The sequence below is a fragment of the Anopheles merus genome, chromosome 3R, assembly GCF_017562075.2.
Source record: "Anopheles merus strain MAF chromosome 3R, AmerM5.1, whole genome shotgun sequence".
Lineage (NCBI taxonomy): Eukaryota > Metazoa > Arthropoda > Insecta > Diptera > Culicidae > Anopheles > Anopheles merus.
Window position 1 is genome coordinate 46,673,616 of NC_054084.1, and position 22,965 is coordinate 46,696,580.

General features: G+C 43.6%; 1 protein-coding gene across 4 annotated transcripts in view; it reads right to left on the reverse strand.

The window, feature by feature from the left end:
* The window catches only part of LOC121595533 (serine-rich adhesin for platelets-like), a 49,090-nt gene that overhangs the window by 9,995 nt on the left and 16,130 nt on the right, over window positions 1-22,965 (reverse strand). For all 4 annotated transcript variants that reach the window (XM_041919574.1, XM_041919571.1, XM_041919572.1 and 1 more), the window contains 9 exons: window positions 19,727-22,817; window positions 13,155-13,303; window positions 11,905-12,071; window positions 10,579-10,697; window positions 9,514-9,667; window positions 7,538-7,634; window positions 7,285-7,412; window positions 5,171-5,313; window positions 4,636-4,758 (listed from right to left, as the gene is read on the reverse strand). In XM_041919574.1, coding sequence (XP_041775508.1) covers window positions 4,636-4,758; window positions 5,171-5,313; window positions 7,285-7,412; window positions 7,538-7,634; window positions 9,514-9,667; window positions 10,579-10,697; window positions 11,905-12,071; window positions 13,155-13,303; window positions 19,727-22,639 — 3,993 coding nt within the window. In that variant the 5' untranslated portion in view covers window positions 22,640-22,817. The remainder of the gene's footprint in view (window positions 1-4,635; window positions 4,759-5,170; window positions 5,314-7,284; window positions 7,413-7,537; window positions 7,635-9,513; window positions 9,668-10,578; window positions 10,698-11,904; window positions 12,072-13,154; window positions 13,304-19,726; window positions 22,818-22,965) is intronic.

A 22,965-nucleotide genomic window follows, 5' to 3' on the forward strand; every position in this document is an offset into this window, starting at 1 on the left:
TTTCCTTCTGGCATGCCGTAAGCGTTCGACTTCCGGTTAAAAGGGAAGCGGAATTTCACCATCCACAACTACAGGGCTACATCGATTCGACAAGTTTATCGAATCGAAGAAAATACGACATCAAGTCCCAGTATCTGACAGCCATCTACCGAGAGCGCACAAAAAAAAACCCCGAAGGATGACACTGAAAACACGACGACACTGATGACGATGTCGAAGTGGATGACGATGATGACGTTGGTTGAGCCGGGTGACAGTTCGGGCAGGCGGGTTTCGCACCGCAAGCGAACCTGGAATGTTCGAGCTCGACCGCGTCGCAGGGTCGAACCGCCCAGAACGAAAGAAGGCATGGCGACACCGAAGCTTTTGCGATGCATACAAATATGAAAGTTATATCTGATTTATTCGACGCCCAAGTATGTTGGTCCCAACAAACCGTGAGTTGTTTATCGTACGAGCAGTGCTCCGAAATGTCCGATATGCACGAATGAAAAAAAGGCACACCAGGCGGCAAGTAGAACGTGGAACGCAGCAACGCGCACTGCCACTTTCGGAAGAGCAAAATCAATACAGATTAAATCTCTCCCGGGAGTGCTGAAGCGGAGAAAAATATCGCATCACAGCAGCAGCAGCAGCGTCGGTAAAAGTGGTAAACAGTGCAATGGTGCTTGTGCTGTGTGTACACTTCTGTACGACGCTACGATGGGAACGAATAAAAAATACATTTGTATTGCAGCCGAATCTCTGTAGGGAAAGCAGCAAATGGGTAGCAAAGCCCTTGTCAAGGGTTTATTACATTTTTCGGATCTGGTTGGTACCGTCGTAGCAAGTGTCTTAAGATGGCTCGAGTGGCTATCCGAACCGATTTGATAAAGGTGAAACAAGGCATCTCCATTTCGACATGCAAATGATGCCGCATAAGAATCAAAGTAAGCGGAAAGCTCCCTCTCTCACACGAGCTTCGTTTGATCAAGTGTATTAATAGATGAGATGGAATTTGGAAGAGTAATTTACTGATCCTTGGCAATGTTCTGTAAAATTGATTGATTGGGCATAAAAAATATGCCTCAAAAATTATATGAAAAGAGCTTAACATCATCAATTTTTGTGATATATATTTTTTTGATGCTTTAACATAATTGGCTTTGTTATTCAAATTAATTTATTTAAAGTAGCAGTCATTTTAGACTGAATTAGAAAAGAACGGCTTTTTATTATTTCATATTTCATCACCTTCTAATTTGCTTGTATGCAAAAATTCTTGTAAAAACATTTGGTTTAAGTTAAGCTTGAAACATTTTCCACCACCTAATGTACACATTTCACATATAACTAATACGTATAAAGTAGAAAATAATAGTTTACATCGTGCATGGTCTCAATGTAGAAGTTAAAGCTAGGCTAATAACCACTAATTCTGTCCATTCTAGAATTTTACTAAAAAAATATATAAAAGTTAACAGACTGTTGACTGACAACTTTCAAATTAAAAAAGACTCAGTTGACGGCACAATAAAGGTGAATGAAAGTATTGTTTTTGTGTAGAAATAAAAAAAATCTCAGTAAAATCTGAGCTTCACCCAAACATCATATGTCTCCATAAAAAGGTTGCCGCAACCGCAAAGAGACCAAAGAGAAAAGATATTTCTGTACACGGCACACGTAAAGCATTTCAGCACACACGTGGCAACTGCCGGGACGGAGCGTAAATGTTGGACCATGCAAGAAAATTCATTAAATATTTACACTGATACTTTATGCGCTACGCTTTCAAGCTCAACACTCGGCAAATGAATAAAAAAAAGGTTTTAGCGTAACCATACTTCTTAAGGTGAATGTCATTCAATGCTCGCACGCGTCTGCTAATCGTTTATTCACAGATTATTTAATCAGCATATTGTGTGACGCATGATTCTCCTGGGATCGGAACCGAGCTCCATTTATAATATGAAAACCCGATTTGCCACCCAACGACCGGGTTGTGCTGAGTTTGTGAAAGATGAGCAGCAATATGGTGATCCGGATAGCTGTATTAACTTAAAATTAACACCATCATACATTATTCCACCCCGCAACTCACCACCTCCGTACCCCATCGTTTTATAAGCAAACATATGGCATTCGTTTGAAACGTTTGAAATTCTAGCCGTGTCGCATGATCCGTACCGTACCGTTTGCGAAAGGCTACGGTTTTGAAAAGGGGTTTCGCCCAAACGAAAAAGGTTGATTTTCGGCCGTTTCTCTGGGGTTATAAAAAAGCAATCGAAAAGAACTAGGGCGGACCATAGTGCGGCTTGGGCTTCGGAGCTTCCTCTTTCTTTCAATCAAAATGATCCTCAAAGCAAGAACAACACTCGCAACCTCAAAGTCCAACCTTCCAAACTGCAAACGGAGTGTGGCATAGTAAGAAAACATTGGACCGAGCGAAAGTTGCGTTCCTACGTGAGGAAATGAAAAAGCTTCTGCTCGTTCGGAAGAAAGGTTTTCAGAACGTTCTTCCTGGGAAAGTGCTACCGGGTAGGATGACGGAAGGAACACGCTTTCATAGAAGAATAACAGGCCTCGGAAAATCTTTCCTCTTTTTTGTGTAAGCCGGTGGTTTACGGCACAAAGAGAACAATATATCTCACGGATAGGCGAAATATTTTCTCCCATTTAGGACGAAAAGTTCAGCCTCCGGGCGGGTGACACCGGTGGCTGGCTGGCTGAGCTAAATGGATGCTCGGTAAGTTGCGATGGGGCTTCGGACGACCGGATCGGAACGCAAAAGGTGACGGATGAGAAAGTCCAAACAATCGAACCAAGCCACCGGCACAGGCCAACCGACCAACTACCAAAAACAACGACCAAAAAGCCTCCAACGCAAAAAGCGGAAACTGCCCGCGCGATGATCAGAACGAAAAACGGGTGCTGGTAAGGCTCAACAAAAACAGAGAAACGAGGGCGAGCGAGAACGGTGGTATAAAAAGCCAGTCGAATAACGAAAATAAGTGATTCCCATTTCCAGGTCCCTGGGTAAGCTGATTTATGTTTTAATCCTTTTTTCCGTTTCTACGTCCGCTCCCCGCTTCGGGCATGCTGGCTGGTGATGCTTCGGGTTGCTTCGGGAAATGAAAAAACCACCAATGGGTTCGGGGGGGCAGTTGGAAAGGGGACATAAAATACGTAAAGAAAAAAGCAACCGAGAAAAGCAGGCGCACTGGAGAGAGAGAGGGGACATGAAAAAGGGACGCGATGAAAATGGCCGCACAGCGGTTGACTGCCGCACGGATAAGTCATCCGCACTCATTCAATGATTTGATTTGTGAGCACGGTCGGTTGACGGCTCGGGTACGCCTGGCCGGTTTACGAATCGAACCTTTGATTCTCGTACCTTTCGTACCGTGAAGCAAACACTGCACACTACGAAGTGTGTTGGACTTTACGCTGACTTTGCCGATAGTTTTTACCTGAATCAATAGAAGCTTTGCGGTTTCACGTGCAACGATCTGCGCTTATGAAAAAGATTGACAAGCACAGATGCAGCGTATTTGGCGAGTGAGCTATCGCTCAGCACAAACCATGGGCACGATATAAGTTTGTTCCGATGCAGCGGATTAACTTAACAACAAAGTCAGTGTTAGTTTAAATTGAGATACCCAGCCCCAATACCCACCCACCGTCCGGGAACGGTGCAGTCATGAATTTTAATTAGTTTTCAGCTGATTTTGTATGAAGATATAGGATCATAATTATGCTACTCACTGCAGCCACCGCGGGCACTACCGTGCCCATCGCTCCCCTCCCTTGACACAGCTCGGGCAAGCTTTCGAACCGAAGAATTTTGCAAGAAATGCAGAATGATGCAATAGGCACCGAACCGTGCGAACCGACGGCGGATGGGAAAGTTTGCGGGAAAAATAGAACAAAAAAATGGACTGCATGGCGGTGGCGCCACCGTGACGCGATGTAAGCGAGGGCGGCTGCAACGGCGTGCTGCTCCGGTCGGATGCCGTAATGGCGGATAACACGCCACATAAATCAAACTAAACGACAAGATAATAGAGTGTAGAAGGAAATTTGATGAAAGCAGCGAACAGAGACGAAAGCGTAATGCAAGGACGCAGCTGGTCTTCCGGGTGCCGGGTAGCGTGTAGAATGGCGAAACAATCTCCGTGAAACTTGACAAACTTGCTTTTAAAGTTTCGACTTCTTCGCTATTTGTGGACACCGGAAACCATCCCTTGCAACAGCACATCCCGGTAGACCGTTGCATCAACAAATGGAACACTTGTGCAGTGCATAGTGTTGCGTGCGTAATTTTGGAAGCTGGAAAGCATCAAGTGTAAAGCATTCAAACTGCTATGGCCCAGCGGTTTAGTGCGGTAAATGAAGTCAGTTTTAATTGCAGTTACTCGAATAGTGTGCAATAAATAACGCGCTTTGCGAAATAAATCAACCATTCCAGTTCGAAATTGTTCAGCGGCTTAGTTCCTATGAACGCTTGGCTTCATTGGCCAACCAGCTGCAGAGCGCCGAGTGTACAGTTTCAACATGTCAACAAACTAACCAATGCGCATTGTCTGATAGGGTGATGAAAATTTAACTAAACCGTTTGCTGAACCGCGCTACTACACCTTCATTGTTTGCACTTACCGTTCGTGGTACTTGATTGCAATCTGGCCCATTGCGACCGCCGGGACACTCGCAGGTAAAATCATCCCCATGGTCGATGCACCGATGGCCGTCCGGGCAAGGATCGTTGGCGCAAAAATCAACCTGCAAATAATGAGAACATCATTAGTGTTGTAAATCGAACGTGAAGCCTCTGCGAAGTATCGGAAACACCCCCTCAATCGGACTCCCACCCACTTGTACGTTGCGCTTGTACTCTCGGCACTAAGCGAACAATTAAAATCTTCTGCACAATTAATTCTGGACGTCATCGGCCGGGGGTGGCATGATTTAAAATAAGTAGCACAGTCCACAGCGGTGCAGAGAGGTGAACGGAATCACCGGAAAGCGAGCAACACATGACGCCAGAACACAGTGAACGGTAAATGATTACTGCTCCTTTTCGTCCCGGATACAGCCAGTGCAGTGTGCCGAACACTACGTGCCCTGATCCATTTCCCGGGCGGCATTAGATTTATGCAGACTGCCAGTCGGCAGCGATCGGTGCGAAGCTTACCTTAATATGACATCGTTTGCCGGTGTAGCCTCGGGTGCACTTGCAGGAGAAGCCGCCGATATTGTCAATGCATTGGCCGCCATTGATGCATGGGTTCGATTCACACTCGTTGTACTCAAAGTTGCACAGCTCGCCGGAGAATCCTGAAACCGGGGCGACAACAAAGGGCGATACGGAGGTTAGAAACGTGCAACGGGGCAAGGGCTGAGATTGAATGGGCTCATAATGTTAATGCGCCATGGCAATGAATAATTGGTACGCCTCCGGGTACGTACGGGTTTCTTTGATTGCGCAAGAGAACTTAGCGTTTCTTTGGATCGTTCAATGTTCATTAGTTTTGTGAATTATTTGTTTGTAGAGCATAATTATGCGAGGGAGGTGTTCCTAAGAATGTAATGGTATTATTATTGTCTACAGCTTTTCTCGGCAATATCCAATCAACTGAGATTCTTCTGTGTAAGCTTACTCTTCTGTTTTTTGATTAAATGTTTTTGACATTCATGAAGTATTGAACTCAGGTTTTGTATACATAAAATAGAGATAATAATTATACAAAACCGTCCAATCCTGTAATCCCTGTATATTTTAGACACAAAATAACCAAATCAGTGTGATTTTCGGTTTTACAAAACTAATTGACTTTGCGGCACATTTCACACAGATTTATGAAATACAACTTCTATTTATATACTTTTCTACTGAGTACATCCTACTGGGTGTGTGGGTATTGTCTCATTGCCCAATGTGTGGGTTGCGGCACATTTCACACGGATGAATAAAATAAAACTCCTATTTCAATACTTTCCAACTAGGTGGGTTGTCTGCTCATTGTCACTTCTCTGGAATAAATATGTTTCAAAACATCTATTTTGTTATTTTGAAATTCACAGATTTCCCATCTCGCTGTACAGTATAATCTCCTATACGCAAGACTAACTATCCTTCTTATAACCAGACCAATCTTCTCACTCACTACGTTTTAAGTAGAACTTGAAAATATTGCCCCTATAGGATTAACTAAACTGATATGGATAATCAATATGTCACTAATAGAAAATCACATTCGTGATATAGGCAGACCTGGGTCGTCAACAGTTGATGCGCCTAAAATAAAACATAATATTAAAACTTGTTAGATTAGAAACTACCCAACCTCTATGGGGTACGAAAGATCGCACGGAGACGTTTCTACTGTAAACTGCAAACGATCCTACCGACAATATTTTAGTCGCTGAACATTCGACGGTTAATGGATTTGCACTACATTTTAATTATGATTACTTCGATAAAGGATTGCAATGGGGCGCAGTTAACGTCAACACACTGACATTGCTATGGAAAAGGTGGATTAATTATAAATCTCTTTGATTGGGGCAGCAACCGCATTTCTGGAAATGTATTTTATTTTATATTAAGTGAAATTTACATACTTCAAAATGAAATCAACAGTTCCAAATGCATCGTGCAAAGATTTACTTCCACCACATACCAGTTCGAACCAATCTGTATCGCTGCAGATTTCTCGAGATTGTAGCACACGAAGCTCATATTGCGAAACGGCGCCGAACCATAATTTCACGTCAATAACATCAATTTATTTTCCATCACAAGCAAATTGAATTATTTTCCCCACAGACTCTCATTTCTGTGGATACCCGTGAACCACCACTATCGGGTGTCGGGCGTATTTGTAAGCGTTCTGGTGCACTATTGCCGCCTTCAGCTTCAGCTGCTTTCAGAAAGATTGAGAACGTTGACTTTCCATTTACCCAGTCCCTTGACGGGGTTTGCCTGCCACGGGCCGACGGCAAAAACTATGTTTCGGTAATGCCGTGCATCGGTGTCTTGTGCAAATTTTTCTATCATTATTTTATCCCACCAACGGATGCCGTTCAGCACTTAAATTTTCGGTTGTCAATCCATTACACGCTCGGTGCATTTGCACAAAATATGCACGAGTGTGAGAGCTTCTCCCTATGGACCAACTGTAACTGGCAGGCCTTTTGCAGTGAAACAAGATGCGTCGGTATTTGGTCGCGACCGCACGCGCACCGATGACGGGGCGTACTCAGGAACATTGCGCGGAGCGTGTTTTACTGCACAAGCTTACTCACCCGGTTGACAGAAGCAGCGGAAGCCATCCTCCTGGTCGACACAGATACCGTGCACACAAGGTGACGATTCGCATTCATTCAAGTTGTGCTGGCACAGCGGTCCAGTGTAGCCGGAAGTACAGTCACACCTGAAGAAGGGATAGCGAATGCACGAACAGCTGATTAGTATGGTGCACGGTCGGGCAATGGCATTATGCTAATTGGGTTGAGGGCTCCGATGAGACATTCAAACACCATGACATGGCACACTAACCTGAAATGTGTCGAATTCCCAACACAGGTACCACCGTTCAGGCACTGCGATGGGTTGCACGGATCGGACTCGAATTGACAGTTTTTACCGGTATAGCCTGTAGGAGAAGAAATGGTTACGTCAAAAAGGAGGCCACAGAAACAGGATGACAAAAAACTACAGTACAAAAATATAAAGAATACTAATAGATTGGGGACGAACAATGACGAAGAAAGAAAGAAGAAAGAAGAGGGAGAGAAAGAACGAAACAAATTTGTCCCAATTGTATGGTTTGACCTATTGACTTCTCTGACTCCGAGTTTTTTAAGGTTGCAAATGTAAATACGACACATCAAAACCCGGACCGACCGCGCACATCCATCACGCGATGAATGCAGTGGACCGTTGCTGCAGCTGGGCGTGGGAGACCGTTACGCGAGCGTCGGAATTCGGGGTATCATTGGTCGTAAAATATTCAAATCGGACCAACATAAAACCGAAACAATTCCAACCGCCGCAAAACCCGAAAAACAGCCAGCAGGGCTGCACGGACCGATCCCACCCAGGTTCAATATTTTATCGATACGCGCGGTTTGGGTCAGGTTGACTGTTTTCGATTCGGTGATGTATCGTCGTCGTCAGGATTCGGGAGGATGTATTAAAAAAAACAAACCGAACAAAAACATCTCCATCTATGCACAAACTCGCTAGCTTTTTTTCAAACGCTTATATACGGTAGCAGAAAGTGAGGGAAAGTGGCAAAAAAGAAACCGCACCGCACTACTAGCAGCGCAAGGAAACGCAACGCAAATGCAAATAAAACGCGCAGCAATATAAATTTTTATGCGATCCTGATTTTCGTCCCGTTTCTCGCGGTGCTGAATGAAATTGAAACAAACCAACAAATACTCAACCACACACGGACACATAAACAAAGCAAAAAAAACTCATTGGCAGTGGCAGCTGGGCGGCGACACGGCGTTCAGCATGCCGGTCTAGATTTGTTTGCAATTGCGAAACGCCGAACACCGGCGCATAAAGAGCAGGATTAGGCATTAAGCTTGTTGTACTTTTATTTATGTTCATTTTTTTTTTGCCCTGGTATTGTTCGCCTTAAGTACCCGTTGGCCGTGAGGAATTGGCCGTGCGGAATTGGCCGTGCGGAAGCGTTCGAAAAGCATTTTCGGAAAAATAGTGTTCGGCTTTTGATGCACGACGCTGCTACAGTAATACTGCACGCTAACCCGATGCAAATTGAGATTGTTATTGTGCGGTGATTGTGGCAATAAATGTTTCGCGCAATTTTGGGCTTGCATTGGCCATGATCGGTTGGCTGAATAACCACCGGTTTGTTTGTGTCTATGTGTGTGTGTGTGTGTGTGTGTGTGTGTGTGTGTGTGTGTGTGTGTGTGTGTGTGTGTTTTATTAGAGCATTGGGACTACGATTTCAGCTGCCACCGCTCCTGGAGGCTATCGTGGTAAGGATGAACGTGACTTGGTGAGTTGTTGTTCAATATGAACGGGCTACGGTTGCACACAATCAATTTGCTATTAGGAGCCATGGAAACGTAGAAAATGTGGAGTATTCATAAACAATGTTGTTTTTGTTTGTGCGTTCTAACGGTATTGGAAAGTTAAATAAGTAATTTTTAATATTTTATTTTTAATACAAATATGATAAAGACTAGGTTCTCGGCGGGTGTTTATATGGTTCAGATTTGTGTATATACTCTCTTAAATTGCATTGCCATAACGACCAACGCGATCATTCCGATATTATGAAGATTTACCAAAACTTATCCAGCGTTTTTGTGTACTTTTGTAGTAGAGCTAAATATCGAAGAAAAAAAACCCTTTTTCAATGCTTGTTTATCAGAATGCTTGATTGTGCACCATTTTCATAAAAAAGGAGCTTTGGAAGGTTTGGAAACTATTAACCGTGCATACAAAAAGCAATCAAATCGTACAATACTCGTGACTAAAACTGCGACACTTACCGTACGGGCAGAGACACTGATAAGCGCTGCCTTCGTGTCCTTGTGACAAATCGACGCAAATTCCGTTGTTCGTGCAGGGCGAAGGGCTGCAGGCATCAATCTCCTCACAGTGTGTGCCGGCGAAACCGCTGCAGCATTGGCACTCGTACCCTTCCTGGAGCCGCAAAATCGTACCAAATGATCGGGGCGGGTTGTAAAAGACACACAGATGCACATAGAGGAGAAAAAAGAGGTGGAAAAGTCATAGTGTGAGAAATCAATAGAAAATGCAACAATGGAACGCACACACCACCACATTTCCGCTTTCACCGAGCACTCGAATGCGAAGCATCTGCAAAACTATGATGCTGTACAGATGAAATCATCCCGTTTTTGTAGGCGCCTCCCCCCGCATCTGCATCTCGTCGTTCTATGGCACAAGCATTTCCATCCACGGCATCAGCAGCAACCGCATCAGCAATGGCATTATCATCATCATTACCATGACAAATGCGGTAACATCTCGTTGGAAAAGATTGGGAAAAGGGAGAGAAGGACGGGCCGGGGGGGGGGGGACGGATGTGCGCTGATGGGGACGCGCCAACACTCCAAGGACGAACGGTCTGGCTCGCGCCTCGTGAGCGTCGGGAAGCGTCGGGCATAAAATGTGCTTAATGCTTTACCATCCTCCGCATCGGCTACGACAATCCTCCATTAATGAGGTCACTATTTCATTTCGGCCCATCCGGAACCGCCGTTCAGCAGTTGCTGCGCATTCGAGCGTCATCGGTTTCCGGTCATGGTCAACGGGCATAATAAACGTTGATGAGCCGCTGGATTGATTCAAGCTCACGCTAATGCCACATTTGGGCGTGCGTTTTTGTGTGGCTGGACAATTTTGCAGCGCGGTGCCAGTGGGTGAAACATTTGCTTCATATTTCTTCTATGAGTGCGTGTGGAGAGGGATTTCTCTGTTGGGCTTCTTATTTCAGTGAAATAATCAGCGCCCCCCGCAAAAAAGGGAGATGCTGGCTCAACCGCGCTGCGCTGCTACGAATGCGAAACGAAACCATCCCGCTAACTTACCATGGAATTGTTCGAATAGCATACACCCTTTCCGGAGCAGTCAGCATTTTCGCCACAATTATCTGACTTTACGGTCACCTTCAGACGGACGCACTGTTGGCCCCACTGCTCAGAAACCACTGAAATGAAAGAACAAAGGCAAAGCTGTAATGGACACCAAATGGCGCAGTTTTGACAATGCGCTGAACCGAAGCGAACGACAGCATTGAAACGAATCACAAACTCAGCGGTTATGAGTACGGCTGAGATTTTGGTGTGTTTTGCTACTGGCTGGGTTTAATGGAGGGGAGCACTGTATTTCAAACTGTCACGAAATGAAATGTGTGCCTTTTTAAATACCACAAGCAACAGCAGTACGAACAAATCAACGAAAACAATTAAATAAATCATTACTTCAATTAAATTTACCCACAATGTAACGAAATAATGTAATAGAATCGATGGTTATGTTGTAATTGAGGAAAAATTTAATAACGAAAAGGCTAACTTTATGCTTTAACTCATTTAACGAATTGAACAGGTTGTTATTTAATTTATTTAGTCAATACTTGTTGGGCCTATTCAGGTCTACATAAATTACTTATCAAATGCTTATGATGAACAAAACAAATTAAGCAAACTTGATCCCATATTCTTCACTATATCCCATAAAAGCTGCAATAAAAGCACAACACAAAAGTGTTTGTTTTTGTTGTGATTTCCATCTCATCATCCATTTAAATAGGTTGCTAAACGTCGATCAATAGGAATCGGAAAAGTTCAACTGTTGTGATATGCCTTGCCCTAATCCCTCACCCCCGAAAGTAATGTCGATTCTATTAGCAAATTAACGATATTCATTCGTGTCACGTAGATTGTCTTTGCTGTTTTCTAGGCACCAAATAGATGGATAAAATACAAAACAAAAAACACCATTTCTGGACCAACGCTTGGGGCTAATCGGTCCTTCGCCTGACCGGACACCCAAGATCCACTGCTTATTTACAGCTGGCGAAACAAACTGGCTGTATCGGAACAACTCCAAATTCTTGGTAGAGATGAAGTATTTCGTCAAGTTTTCGTCCAGGAAACGATCCCGATGACCTTTTGGGGTACCTTCTGCTACACCTCCCCTGTGCACCAGAGTGCACAGGCAAACCACCATCATGCTCGATTCAGTCGGCCGTTAAACGGTATGTAAAAAAGAGTATATCAAAATCCTCCTAACCATTGCGGGTGGGCCGGGGTATCCATACCCGCAAAGGGACCAACTAATAAGGCAGCACATCCAAAATCGCTGGTCGTTGCTGGAAGGCGCGAAAGAAACATGAGATAGATCTTACTTACCAATTAGTAGATTAATTCCCTCCGTCAGATCCTTGTCGTAAAGGGTAACCAGCTTCTTGCCGTCGGCCACAAGCGGTGTGATGTCGAGCAGGACGCCTTCGGTAATGTCGCAGTTTTCGTGCCCGAGCCGCGTAACTTGATAAACGGCGGTGGTCGTGTGATGGGCGCTGATTTTAATTAAAAAGGTGGACAGCAACACGGCAGTGCGCGCATGAGAGCAAGAAGGTCGCGTTGGGAAAATAGGAAAAGAAAAATGATGATTTATTTTGTGTGCAACGCGCTGGAAAATGGTAAGATGCTCGACTGTGAGCAGCGTAACGTTCCCACCGGATACATTACCAGCTTCCGGTGAGGGATGTGAAAATGAGCGTAACCACTTGCAATAAATGGCGCTTAGATGGAGAGGGCAGGGAGGTGTTTGATATCAGTTAGAGACTGGCCCGGCTATCGAATTACCTAGTGTGCAAGCAAAACCTCGAAAATGGTGAAAAGCGTCATACGGTTGCGATAAGAGTTTTCTCACCGGTTGCGTAAGGCAAGCGGCGTGGACCACCATTCATCATCAAGGGCAGCAAAATTGACTAAAATAAACGCTTTGGTGCTGCCGACGAGATGCACCCAACCGTCTACCGAATCGTAACCTTCTCTATTTGTTATTCGCCTAAAGGTTACTGCTGCTACGATTTACTGGCCAGCCTTTACGAGAAAATACGATTGCTGGGCGTAATTTTGGCCGAATGCGTAGTTTCTGTGACGCTTCCAGGTAATTAACCCGAGTAATGTAATGAAACCCGGCTCCGATCGCTACTAAACTTTGAGGCTGTAATAGTGCAACGCAGGTCGTACGCTGGAAAGAGCTACTGCTGAAGCGTAGTATAAATAGCTACAATTGTGGGCCCTAGCTCAGCGAGAGTTATTAATGTAATCAACCTAATATCTAGGATAAACGGAACAGCCAGCCAGACCGTACCTCCCATGCAGATGATTCTGCGAAAGTGTAATTTTAGACAATAAGTCAACCGTCAAGCCGTGCTTGAGGTGAGTTATCGCCCGCCATCGGGGATACTTCTTGCCTTAACCAGACTGGCCTTGAACCTATCCCTAGGATTTGATCAAATCAGAAGAATCCGTCGCGCAAATGAATGTCGCCTGTGGCGATATTTTAGCATACACTTTTCTGAGTATTTAATATTAAACTCACAACAAATAGCAATAAATAACTTGGCTAGAACAAATTGTACGTTACTTACCCTTCGGAGGACTTGTTGTAGTTTGATGGAATTAGATGATGATCGTCAATTTCAACAATGAGCACATCGCCCGACTGAATGTCTGCTGTTCCTTCCCAAGAGATGGTGGTAGGTGTGCAGCTTGAGCCGGCCGAACAGTCTTCCGGTGTCTGTGAGAATAAAACAAAAGAGTGGTTAAATTATTACAAATATTTGCATTAGACAAGTTCAAAGTTAGGTTTATTCACTATCTTAAAGTCATTTTGGAAAATGAGTAACACCAGCAAACAAGACATCTGATAAGTAGTAAACAAGAATATGATCTTTTTTTTAAATTTGTTTCGTCTTCAAAGACAAAATATCCTTGCACGCAAAGATACGTTGCTGCCAAAGTTTTGGTGGCCGATTCTAAGATATCTGAGACCATTCTATCTGGGCGAAATAGTCAACATTCCTTCGTTCTTTCTACTCTTGCCTAAGGGCGCGCCCAAAGTTTGGTAAGATATCCCGGTTGGATGGAATGTTACAGAAGAATGTTGACGGATTTGTTCGATGGAGCAGTATCAAAAGATTTTTAGCTAATGCAGACATGGCTCAGCTTTCATGCCTTTCTAACACCCAGTGCCCCCCCCCTTCTCAAACACCCTCTGTACTTATCAATTGTTCATCGTAGAACGGCACAAATGATGATGGGTTGGATTTATTTCCAAGAATTAGGCAGTATTTCAAGCTATTAAGCCATCATCCAGCGGGGTTGAGTGATTATGCTGGACATTCACCCCGTCATGGACGATCGGATAAAGTTTGCCAGTGCGCGTGCCAAAACGGATGTAGCCTTCCGTATCATAAGCTTTGTAAACGTCAAAAACATTGCTGTCACGTACGCATTACATACGGGTGGACCTTACAATATCCATCAACTTACTGACAGCTTAATGGATATCTCAGCCAGTTGTGGGATGTAGCGAACGATGAAAGTCAAGCTGTATGAAATATACAAAGCCCCAAGGACTACACGTGTGGCTTGAATGGTTTTGTTTTTCATCCCGAGAATGGCCAGCCCGTGCATTCATAAATGAAGCAAAGCCTGGTAGCCAACCGGTAGACGGGTCATTCCTCCGAGGTGTGTAACTTAACTGAGGGTAGAGCTTTAATCGTACTTATTAGCGTATCATGTATGACATGTATGATAAATACCGATTGTACACAGGCTCGCATCAGGGACGGCACCCGACGCGAAGCTCATGCATATGCCATATCATTAAAACGGTGTCGATTGGTGGTCGCTGGTCGTAATTCTTCCGCGAGCAGGACACATTTGCTCAGCAATATGGGTGGAGGAATTGTGGGATTTGGAAGCGATAAATTAACAGCGCAGATTTGCATACAAATTGAAATATTATCACTCGCACCAAATACCGTACCGGGGGTTGACCGTGCGGCAATGGAAGCAAACTCAGCGGACCATATCTTGCTACATTCACGGCGATAATCGGATTCGCGTGAAGGCGGTAGTGGAAGCGTAATGATAAGGGTTCGGCTGATGGTGACGGTGATTTTCATTATTCTGCTCCTTGAAACGAGCCATACGGCGAACCTCGCACATGTATTCCTAGACGGAAGCAAAGGGTGAAGATGCGTCGTGCAACCGACCATAAATTCGTAGCCTTCGGAACATCGACGGCTGTCATTAAGTCAATGATGATGAATGGACTACCATTTAATATCACCCATACTAGTAGTGCAATGATCCGCTGTACTTGAAAGACTCACGTACGGGTAAGGCCATGAGATACAGCGTCAGACGTTCTAAAATCTGTCAGAAATGCCAATCAAAGTCATTTGCTTGGCGAATAGCAATCACTACAAATAGAAGCACTAATTACCATCATCAAGCACATTCTTTCAAACACACGAAACGACCTCAAGTTTACATTTATCGATTCCATCTAGCGAAAAATAGCGCATGGAAACGATGCTCCAAACTTTCTTTCCCATTTCTATTTATTTTTTCTTTTTCACTGATATTCCGCTGCAAGTGCGCTTCTTCACAAGATCAAACGTTGTTTGGGCTAACATTTAGCACAAAAGTATATTCAACGACGGAAGGAAAAAAACCCTGAATGAACCTGAATGAATAAACCGGTCAACAAGCGTGAAAAACTCGGAAGATGGAAGCTATAAGAAACAAAAAGAGACAAAACTTTTATCACTTTAATTTATTCCAACCGTAGCAAACTAGCTATCAGAAAACAGAATTGAAAAACTTTGAATGCATGCGCAGCAATGGCAGCATAACAGATACTGGGACTTGAAAAGGTTGAAACATAAAAAAAAATCCTCTCTAGTTTCGAGTTCTCTCCCATTCAGCTGCTACATAAAATGGTGGATGGCTTAAGAATCACAAACAAATATCTTTTCTAGAGTGTACGAAATATTCAAAACAATTATTTGTAGGTTCACTACAAAAATCAATGAAATGAATCTACATTCATTGGTCTGATATGTTTTAACTAATATTATAACTGTTTGAAGTATTTCAAAAATATGCAACTTTATACTTGCAGCATAATGAATGGAAAAGTAAGTATGACTCGTTTACCAGAAACAAACCATCCAACTCATATGACTGTATTAACAATGTATTAACAATGTGTATTAAACATTTCTTCATCATAATAAACAACCAAACTGTTTCGGTGAATGCGCAATATTATTACGTTGAAAACATGAAAAATAATAAAAAAATAATTTTATTTTATTAAAGCTTTACAGAAAAGCTTCCAATAATTCATGAGCAGAATTTATGTGTTTTTCGTAAAGCTTGGGATCCAATATTCCTACAAAATACAAAACAAGCATAATTTATCGTTACAGAATCCATTCGAGCGGCGCAGATATTGCTCGGTCATTTTTGTAATGAAATATGGATAAAGTCATCCCAGTCAGCCCACACAGTGTGGTGTAGTAATAAAACGGGTTAGCACACAATGGAAAAACTGTGGCAACATAAACACCAACTTTCCGACCGATGGGTACTCTCGTATTAATTAATTTATTAGGTGGAAATTTTGACGGTTCCTATATTTTGCGCCATGAGTCCCCGTTGCAGGAAAAAAGGGACGCGAAAAAAGGCCTCACTCATTGCAGTGGTCCCTGCCGTGGTTTCTTCCTGTGCGCGTTAATTAAACTATAGTTTGTAAACACTTTTAGGGCAACCCCATCATTCCTTACATGATAAGCTTGGTTTTGTGCACAGCTCAAAATTGCTGCAGAATAACGATCGACATCAAACAACAGCAATATATGCTCATTTTTAAATATGACGAATAAGTTAAGATTGTACTATGGTAGTAGGTGAACCATATCATTGCATTCTTTTCAATACCACAAAATATTGAGTGCGCATGAAACCACACATTTGGTTTAAACTCTCGAATAATTTCAATTCATCTTTGGTATTCAGCTTCTTTCGCTTCAGGGCATCTTGCATTAAAAGCAATGATGGGGTAGTTTTTTTTCTCCAAGTTGTGAATTTACCATTACTGTAATGTCATGGTTTCGTAGGCAGTGTGTTAGAAGTTCGTTGGAATTCCCGTGCAGAAGTGAAACGTCTTGCCTTTCATGTTTAGATTAAATGTGTATAAGTTAAATACATCATACATCAAAATTTTTTTTTTTAATCAAGTTTTGAATTAAATGGGTATATAAACATATTATCATTTAAAATATCTATATGATGTTCAAAACATGCAAACATATTTAAAAAACAACATCCCAATAACACTTAAGATTTCACATGAACCATCCTAAACATTACTTTAGCGTTACGTTAGAACAGCTTGCATAACAGTATGAAAAATAAACTTTTTGTTCGTAGCATCCGCATAATATTAAAAGCTGTAATTTATCTCGTTTGGTTGTTGGTTTAATATTTCACAAGCTCAGTCCCTATAAGTGCCGCAGATGAAACATCATTTTTGAGTACCCGTTTTGCTAACCGCAACGGCCCTGCACGGGCACATCCCATGAACCGAGATTAACTGCATGATTGCAGTAAGGCAACAGTGGTAATTACGAAACATTACTCCGACGAAAGAATGCACAACGAAGACTGGTGCCGTTCCGCATTCCGTATCACTTTGTAACACCTGGCCGAGGGGGAACGCATTAAAACGAGGAAAACCCTTTTGACATTGGCTTCCATTTTTCATTCCTTTCCGGGAGCAATTTGCATGCCATCTTTTCTTCTCCCTGACTCGGAATCAGGAGGAAAACAGTTATTTCGTATCGGTTGAGTTAACAACAACAGAAACGCAGCACTAAGGCGTATATGACAGGCCAGTAGGCTTAAGCATGATAGGGAAAAAGTACCGGCTTGATCCTTTGTTTTTAGAATAAGACAAGCGTTTTAACAAGGCACTTTACTGTCCATATTTGAAGTATGAACTTTCGCAAGGCTTCCAAAAAGAAATGCTTAAAAAATAAGTACTTTGTATAGATTATTACAACTTATGTAATGTTTTAGATGAACATGAAATATTTATAATTTCGATAATACCTACACTAGGTTGGAATGCCCACGAAAGCGAATAATTTTTTTAACTGAGAAGGTTTTAAAGCCGGTTGTACGATAAAGATTGTTGCTACCTTAAGGCCCCATAGTGCGGCCGGAACATATCGTAGGCACTGTTGATGGCATGAAAAGACACATCGTAAATGGCGCATTCAAAACGGTGTATTCCGGCTGTTGTTGACAAGTGAACGGAAGATAAAGCAAGCGGTGTACGGTGCGTTTTATCATGCCAGCACCGTAATGCGGTAGGATAAGATTGTTCTGTTCTTTTTATTATTTTTTCTGTTCAGTTCGTTCCATCGGCAGTTCTCGACAGATGCCTCATATCACTTGTGAGCATTGTTTTCTGATTCAACATGTCAGATTTTATGCTTATCGTGCTTATCTAGCTAGAGTAAAAAACTACGGTACATGTAGAAGGTAGCGTACTAATCTAAATGCACAGCCCTGTCATGTTTTACCGTTCTTAACGAAACACAAAATTTCTTCGTTAAGTTTCAAACGCTCGGCTCGATCGAGAAGCTATAAATATAATGTGAATGTCGCAAATAACATTTTGTTTCAACTTTGCTACACAACCAACTGGTGGTAAATATTGAAGGTTTGAAAAATGTTTTCGCGAAAAACAAATTATCCTAACTGGTGAGATTAAACAGTGTCGTATGAACCTGTTTCCTAAATGTGTGCGGAGAACACAACCAGGACTTCATTTTCGGACTTATCTCAGAATGTATAAATCATTAATTATATATGTAGTTAATAAAGAAACAAAGTTTCAAATAAAATATCATAGTAAAATCTATTATAGCACTAAAAATCTCCGAGCTGTAGTTTACCATTTTAATTATAAAAGATGTTGTCAACAGGCAAATTACACTTACAATTTATAGTTGGTGGAATCGATTAATAATCTTCCCAAAACTTGCAAATAAAGCTTTCAGTTTCATGTTTGTCATGCATCTATCCTAAGCAAAAATCGTTAACAACATATCCTTCGTAAGTTCAAGTCTCCTATGGATCGGCCATCCTGTTTTCAGAGTAGTCATTAAGTCTCGAAATCATAGTATAGGCCGATATGACCACGTAGGACGTTACGGCCAAAAGAAGAAGAAGAAAGGATAAAGTTTTTCTTCTGAATCATATTTGTTTTATTTCTTTTAGTATTATGTCTTATCTTGAACTTGACCGAATACTCGTTAAATAAATATCCACAACCTGCCCTACGACACATTTCTTTTCTGACAACGCCTAGACTCATTTCTTTTCCAACCAACACTTTCCAACCAACACCCACAGAATACCCCGTTCGCCCAATACACACCCAAGAAATAAAACTGCATTTTGAAGATATAGCAAATGAATTCAACCAGAACAAAGCTAAATCAACAAATAAAAAAATACGGCTCCATAAAGGAAGCGATAGCAAAATTAATTGAATTAGTTTTCCCCTTTTACCCAGCACCGTGACTAGGGACTGCTCGTGAAAGGGCGTGCTTTTTATCAGACTACGGGGATTCCGGTTAGCTTATTGGGTGGATACAATGTTTCAGACTTCTGAAGCATTAGCCAGAATGGTGGACGATGCTTGGGACAGAGCTCATACCAAAGCACAACAACTACTCAACTAAACAAATGGATAAGTTTACTCTTTTAGGCTTCCAGTGCCACCATCTTGTTCATTGAGCGTATGTTTCCAGGCGCATATATTTGAAAAGCTTCTATGAATGTTACGATCCATTATCATTATCGTTAGATTGTTTCAGGGTGTGTTATTCAATTGCACTTCTGCAAATAAATGCGCCTACATAAAAAGCATTATGTTAATTTCAACCCAATTGTTTTAAAGGATGTAGCCATTTTTTTTCAAAATAATCATAATCCGAATTATCTAAAAAGCGATAACATGCTTTTAAGCAAACATTAGATAAATGAATTAGCTTCACTCAGACTAGAGAAAAAAACTTTTGAGCAGTGATTAAAAGCATCTACTAACTTTAATTGTCCATAAGCTACTCACCATGGCCGGTAGCTGCAGCTCGTGCGTTTCGTTGCCCCGCCAAACGCTCGAATCAGGAGCAATGCTTTGAATTTCACAATCGAGCGTATTAATTTTCTCATGCAAACGGGACAACGGTACCGATGGCTTTGATGCTACGCCGATCGATTGCACAGTTTCATCGATTCTGCTGGATCCAACAGTCGTGACACCGAGCCGGTTAGCATCATTGCTGCCCGGTTGCGATGGGAACACTGCAGACGATGCAACCGTCGTAGTCATCGAGTTAAAGGTTGTCGTTGTAGCAGCAGCTGCTGCGGTCGTGGTAGTTGTTGTCGAAGAAGGGCGACTAGGTTTGGCCAGTTTTGCCGTGGCCGCAATGATCGCCGAAGCAGCTGAACCGAGCGACTTAATTTTTCTCTGTTGCAAGTCCTCAGTCGCACTCGAACTGCCTGGTTTGGTAGTCTTTGTACCAACTGGGACTGTTGGCTCATTAAGCACGAAGTTTGTCTTTAAGGTGTGCTGCTTGAGATCAGCTTTAGCTCCCGCATTATCTGCACCAGTAGATGAAGATGCTTGCGCTCTGGACGACTTCCTGGAAGAAGCGGCCAAGATGGCCTGCGCTGGTTTGGACATTGTTTTCGCAGTAATAATATCCTTTTCCGATAGGATGGCGGCGGTAGCTTTAGACTTTGCTACTGTCTGCGTACGATTGGGGACCAGTACCTGATGATGGAGCTCACTGTATAGCTCCTTGCTGTTGTAGAACTTTGTAGTAGAGAACTCAGGCTTATCCTTTTTGTTTCCATCAGCAGAATCGGACAGCCCGACCGGCGCATTGTTGTCGGTGTTGAATTTGGTGGCGGCAAAGTCAATCTTTTTCAGCGGAGCAGTTTTGCCTAACTGGGTGAGCTTGGTAGCTGTCGAGGGGTCGTTCTTTTTTACACGTCGTGGTATGAACAGGTTGCCGTAGCTATTCTTCACGATATCACTGCCACTAACTGGTACACCATCTTCCTCATCTGTAGGCTGCTGCTCCGCTGCGGCCACTGTTGACACGGATGCCGACGGGGGTGGTGCGGTTTGGGTAGAATCCTGCTGCGATGACGAAAATGTAACCGAGGAGATGGCAATCGTGATTACTTCATCATCCTTCCGACCTTCCACGGCATCGCGGTACTCCTCCTCGTCGTCGCCCCCAGCAGTTCCTTCAAAAGCCCGGAAGCCCTTAAAGTTTTCTTCGATACGACTAATCACCTCGTCGTTCTCTTCAAGCTTTTCCGTGATGTTGTCGATGGTTGGCTTGCTGCTGCGCTCATCACTGGCCGATGTTTCCGACGTGTCATCGATTAGTTCGATCTCTATCTTTGTGGTAGAAATGTCACCGCTATCCTGGCCCGTCGCATTGTTTATAGGACTAATACTGCTGCTGCTGCTGCTGCTGCTGCTGCTGCTGCTGCTGCTGCTGCTTACGCTGCTACTGACGCTTGGCACCGTGCCAACGTTAGACGGACGCTCCATGCCGTCTCCCAAAAGTTGCTCCTGCAACTGTTCAGCTTTTTCGTCCAACTCAGTCGTCGTCAGTACCGGCAGTATGTCCGAGGGTTTCATGATGGTAGACTCGAACAATCGCTCACCGTCTTCGTTACGCAGAATATCCTTCTCCCGCAGGCGTTGCTCTTCGTCGGAGTTCAAATGCTGCTGTGCCTGCTCAGGCTTGAAGTCCTCCAGCTTCGAAGGATAAAAATCATCAATGTTAATCTTGCTTGGGTAGACAGATTTATGTAAAGGTAGTTGCCGGTTCCCTTGCGAACCCATCGTGTCCGTCATTAGCATATTTTCGTTATCGTTTTCGCGCAGCCCGTTGTCAAACTCGTCCGTCGTAATTTCGGCTATTTTAATGCGATAAAGGCCATTTTTCATGTTTCTCTCGACGTGAATTTCATTGGAAAATGCATCCTCCTGTGCGTCCTCGGGAAGCTCGAATGTACCACCAGCTGCTCCGTTGGCCATCACCTGCGTATTAATCGTAACGGTCGACTGCCCGTTTGTTGTAGTTGACGTAACGCTGCCTTCTACGCTCTCTGGACTGCGTAATTTAGGCGAACTTTCGGGAGCACCCACGGTACTAGACACAACAGCCGGCGATGCAGTAGTGTCTATCGGATCAACACCATCGCGATTGGACGTGGCCGTGTTTTTGCTGGACATATTTCCCTGCGCTTGAGTTGCATTGGACAGGTCGATTTGCTCTTCACTTGCACGTTCCGTACCGGTTGCCACCTCTACCGTGAACAACCGAATGCCGAAGCTAATCACCGGAGTTTCGCTCTCTGGCTCGAGGTCAGATGCTTTCTTATCGTCGCAATCGCTCTCCGACGTACCAGCAGAAGCCGTACTTGTGATGCTCTCCAGCGACTTGGGTGCATCCGTGAGAACTTCGGTTGTTGCTATTGTTTCCGGCCCCATAGTGCTTACGGCGCTTACCGAAAGTGAATCCTCACCCGTGGGTGTTTGACCACTAGAGACAATTGTGCTCGACGCCATTAGTGGCGCTTCCGATGGTGTTGGCGACGGAAATGATGCTGCCGCCACCTTTGCGGGCGCCAAAGACGATGCTATAGATTGCGACGCTTCGTCCACAGGCACGTCTACTGATGCCGGTGACGATAGCAGCAGGTCTGGTGACGTTGCTGACGATGATGAAGATGACGATGACACTTCCGTTTGACTGTCTTCGGCAGTAGGCTGCGTGAACGAAGACACCGTCTCGACTAACGACAGTTCTGTCGGCTGTTCGGAAGAGAGGCCGGCAGAAGCGGTAGTCAACAATACTTCAGCATCCTTCCCTGTTGCTGGCTGGTCAGGGGTTGGACCTGCGGTGACGCCAAGTGCCAGGAGTGTCAGACACAGAGCAGTTGCCCGTCGGTTCATTTTGCGGGGTTTCAGTTCCGGTGTGAATTGGAATGTGCTATGTTCCAGTTTGCGTTTGATGATCCTAACAGGTAATGTTTGTAGGGGTTGATTGTTACCCTTCAGGTGACACTTCAGAGCAATCGTTCAAGGCGCACTGGATCATTCGCTTCGGTGCATTCGTTTAGCAATCAGCCGACTGGAAAGAAAGAAGAAGATAGATAGCGTAAATATCTTGCCACGAAATAAAACAACAAACCTATTTAACTGTCAATTCTCTGGAGCATGGTTTGAATATGTACCTTATACATGGGAAACTGAGCTAAATGTGGAGTGTGTTGCGTTTA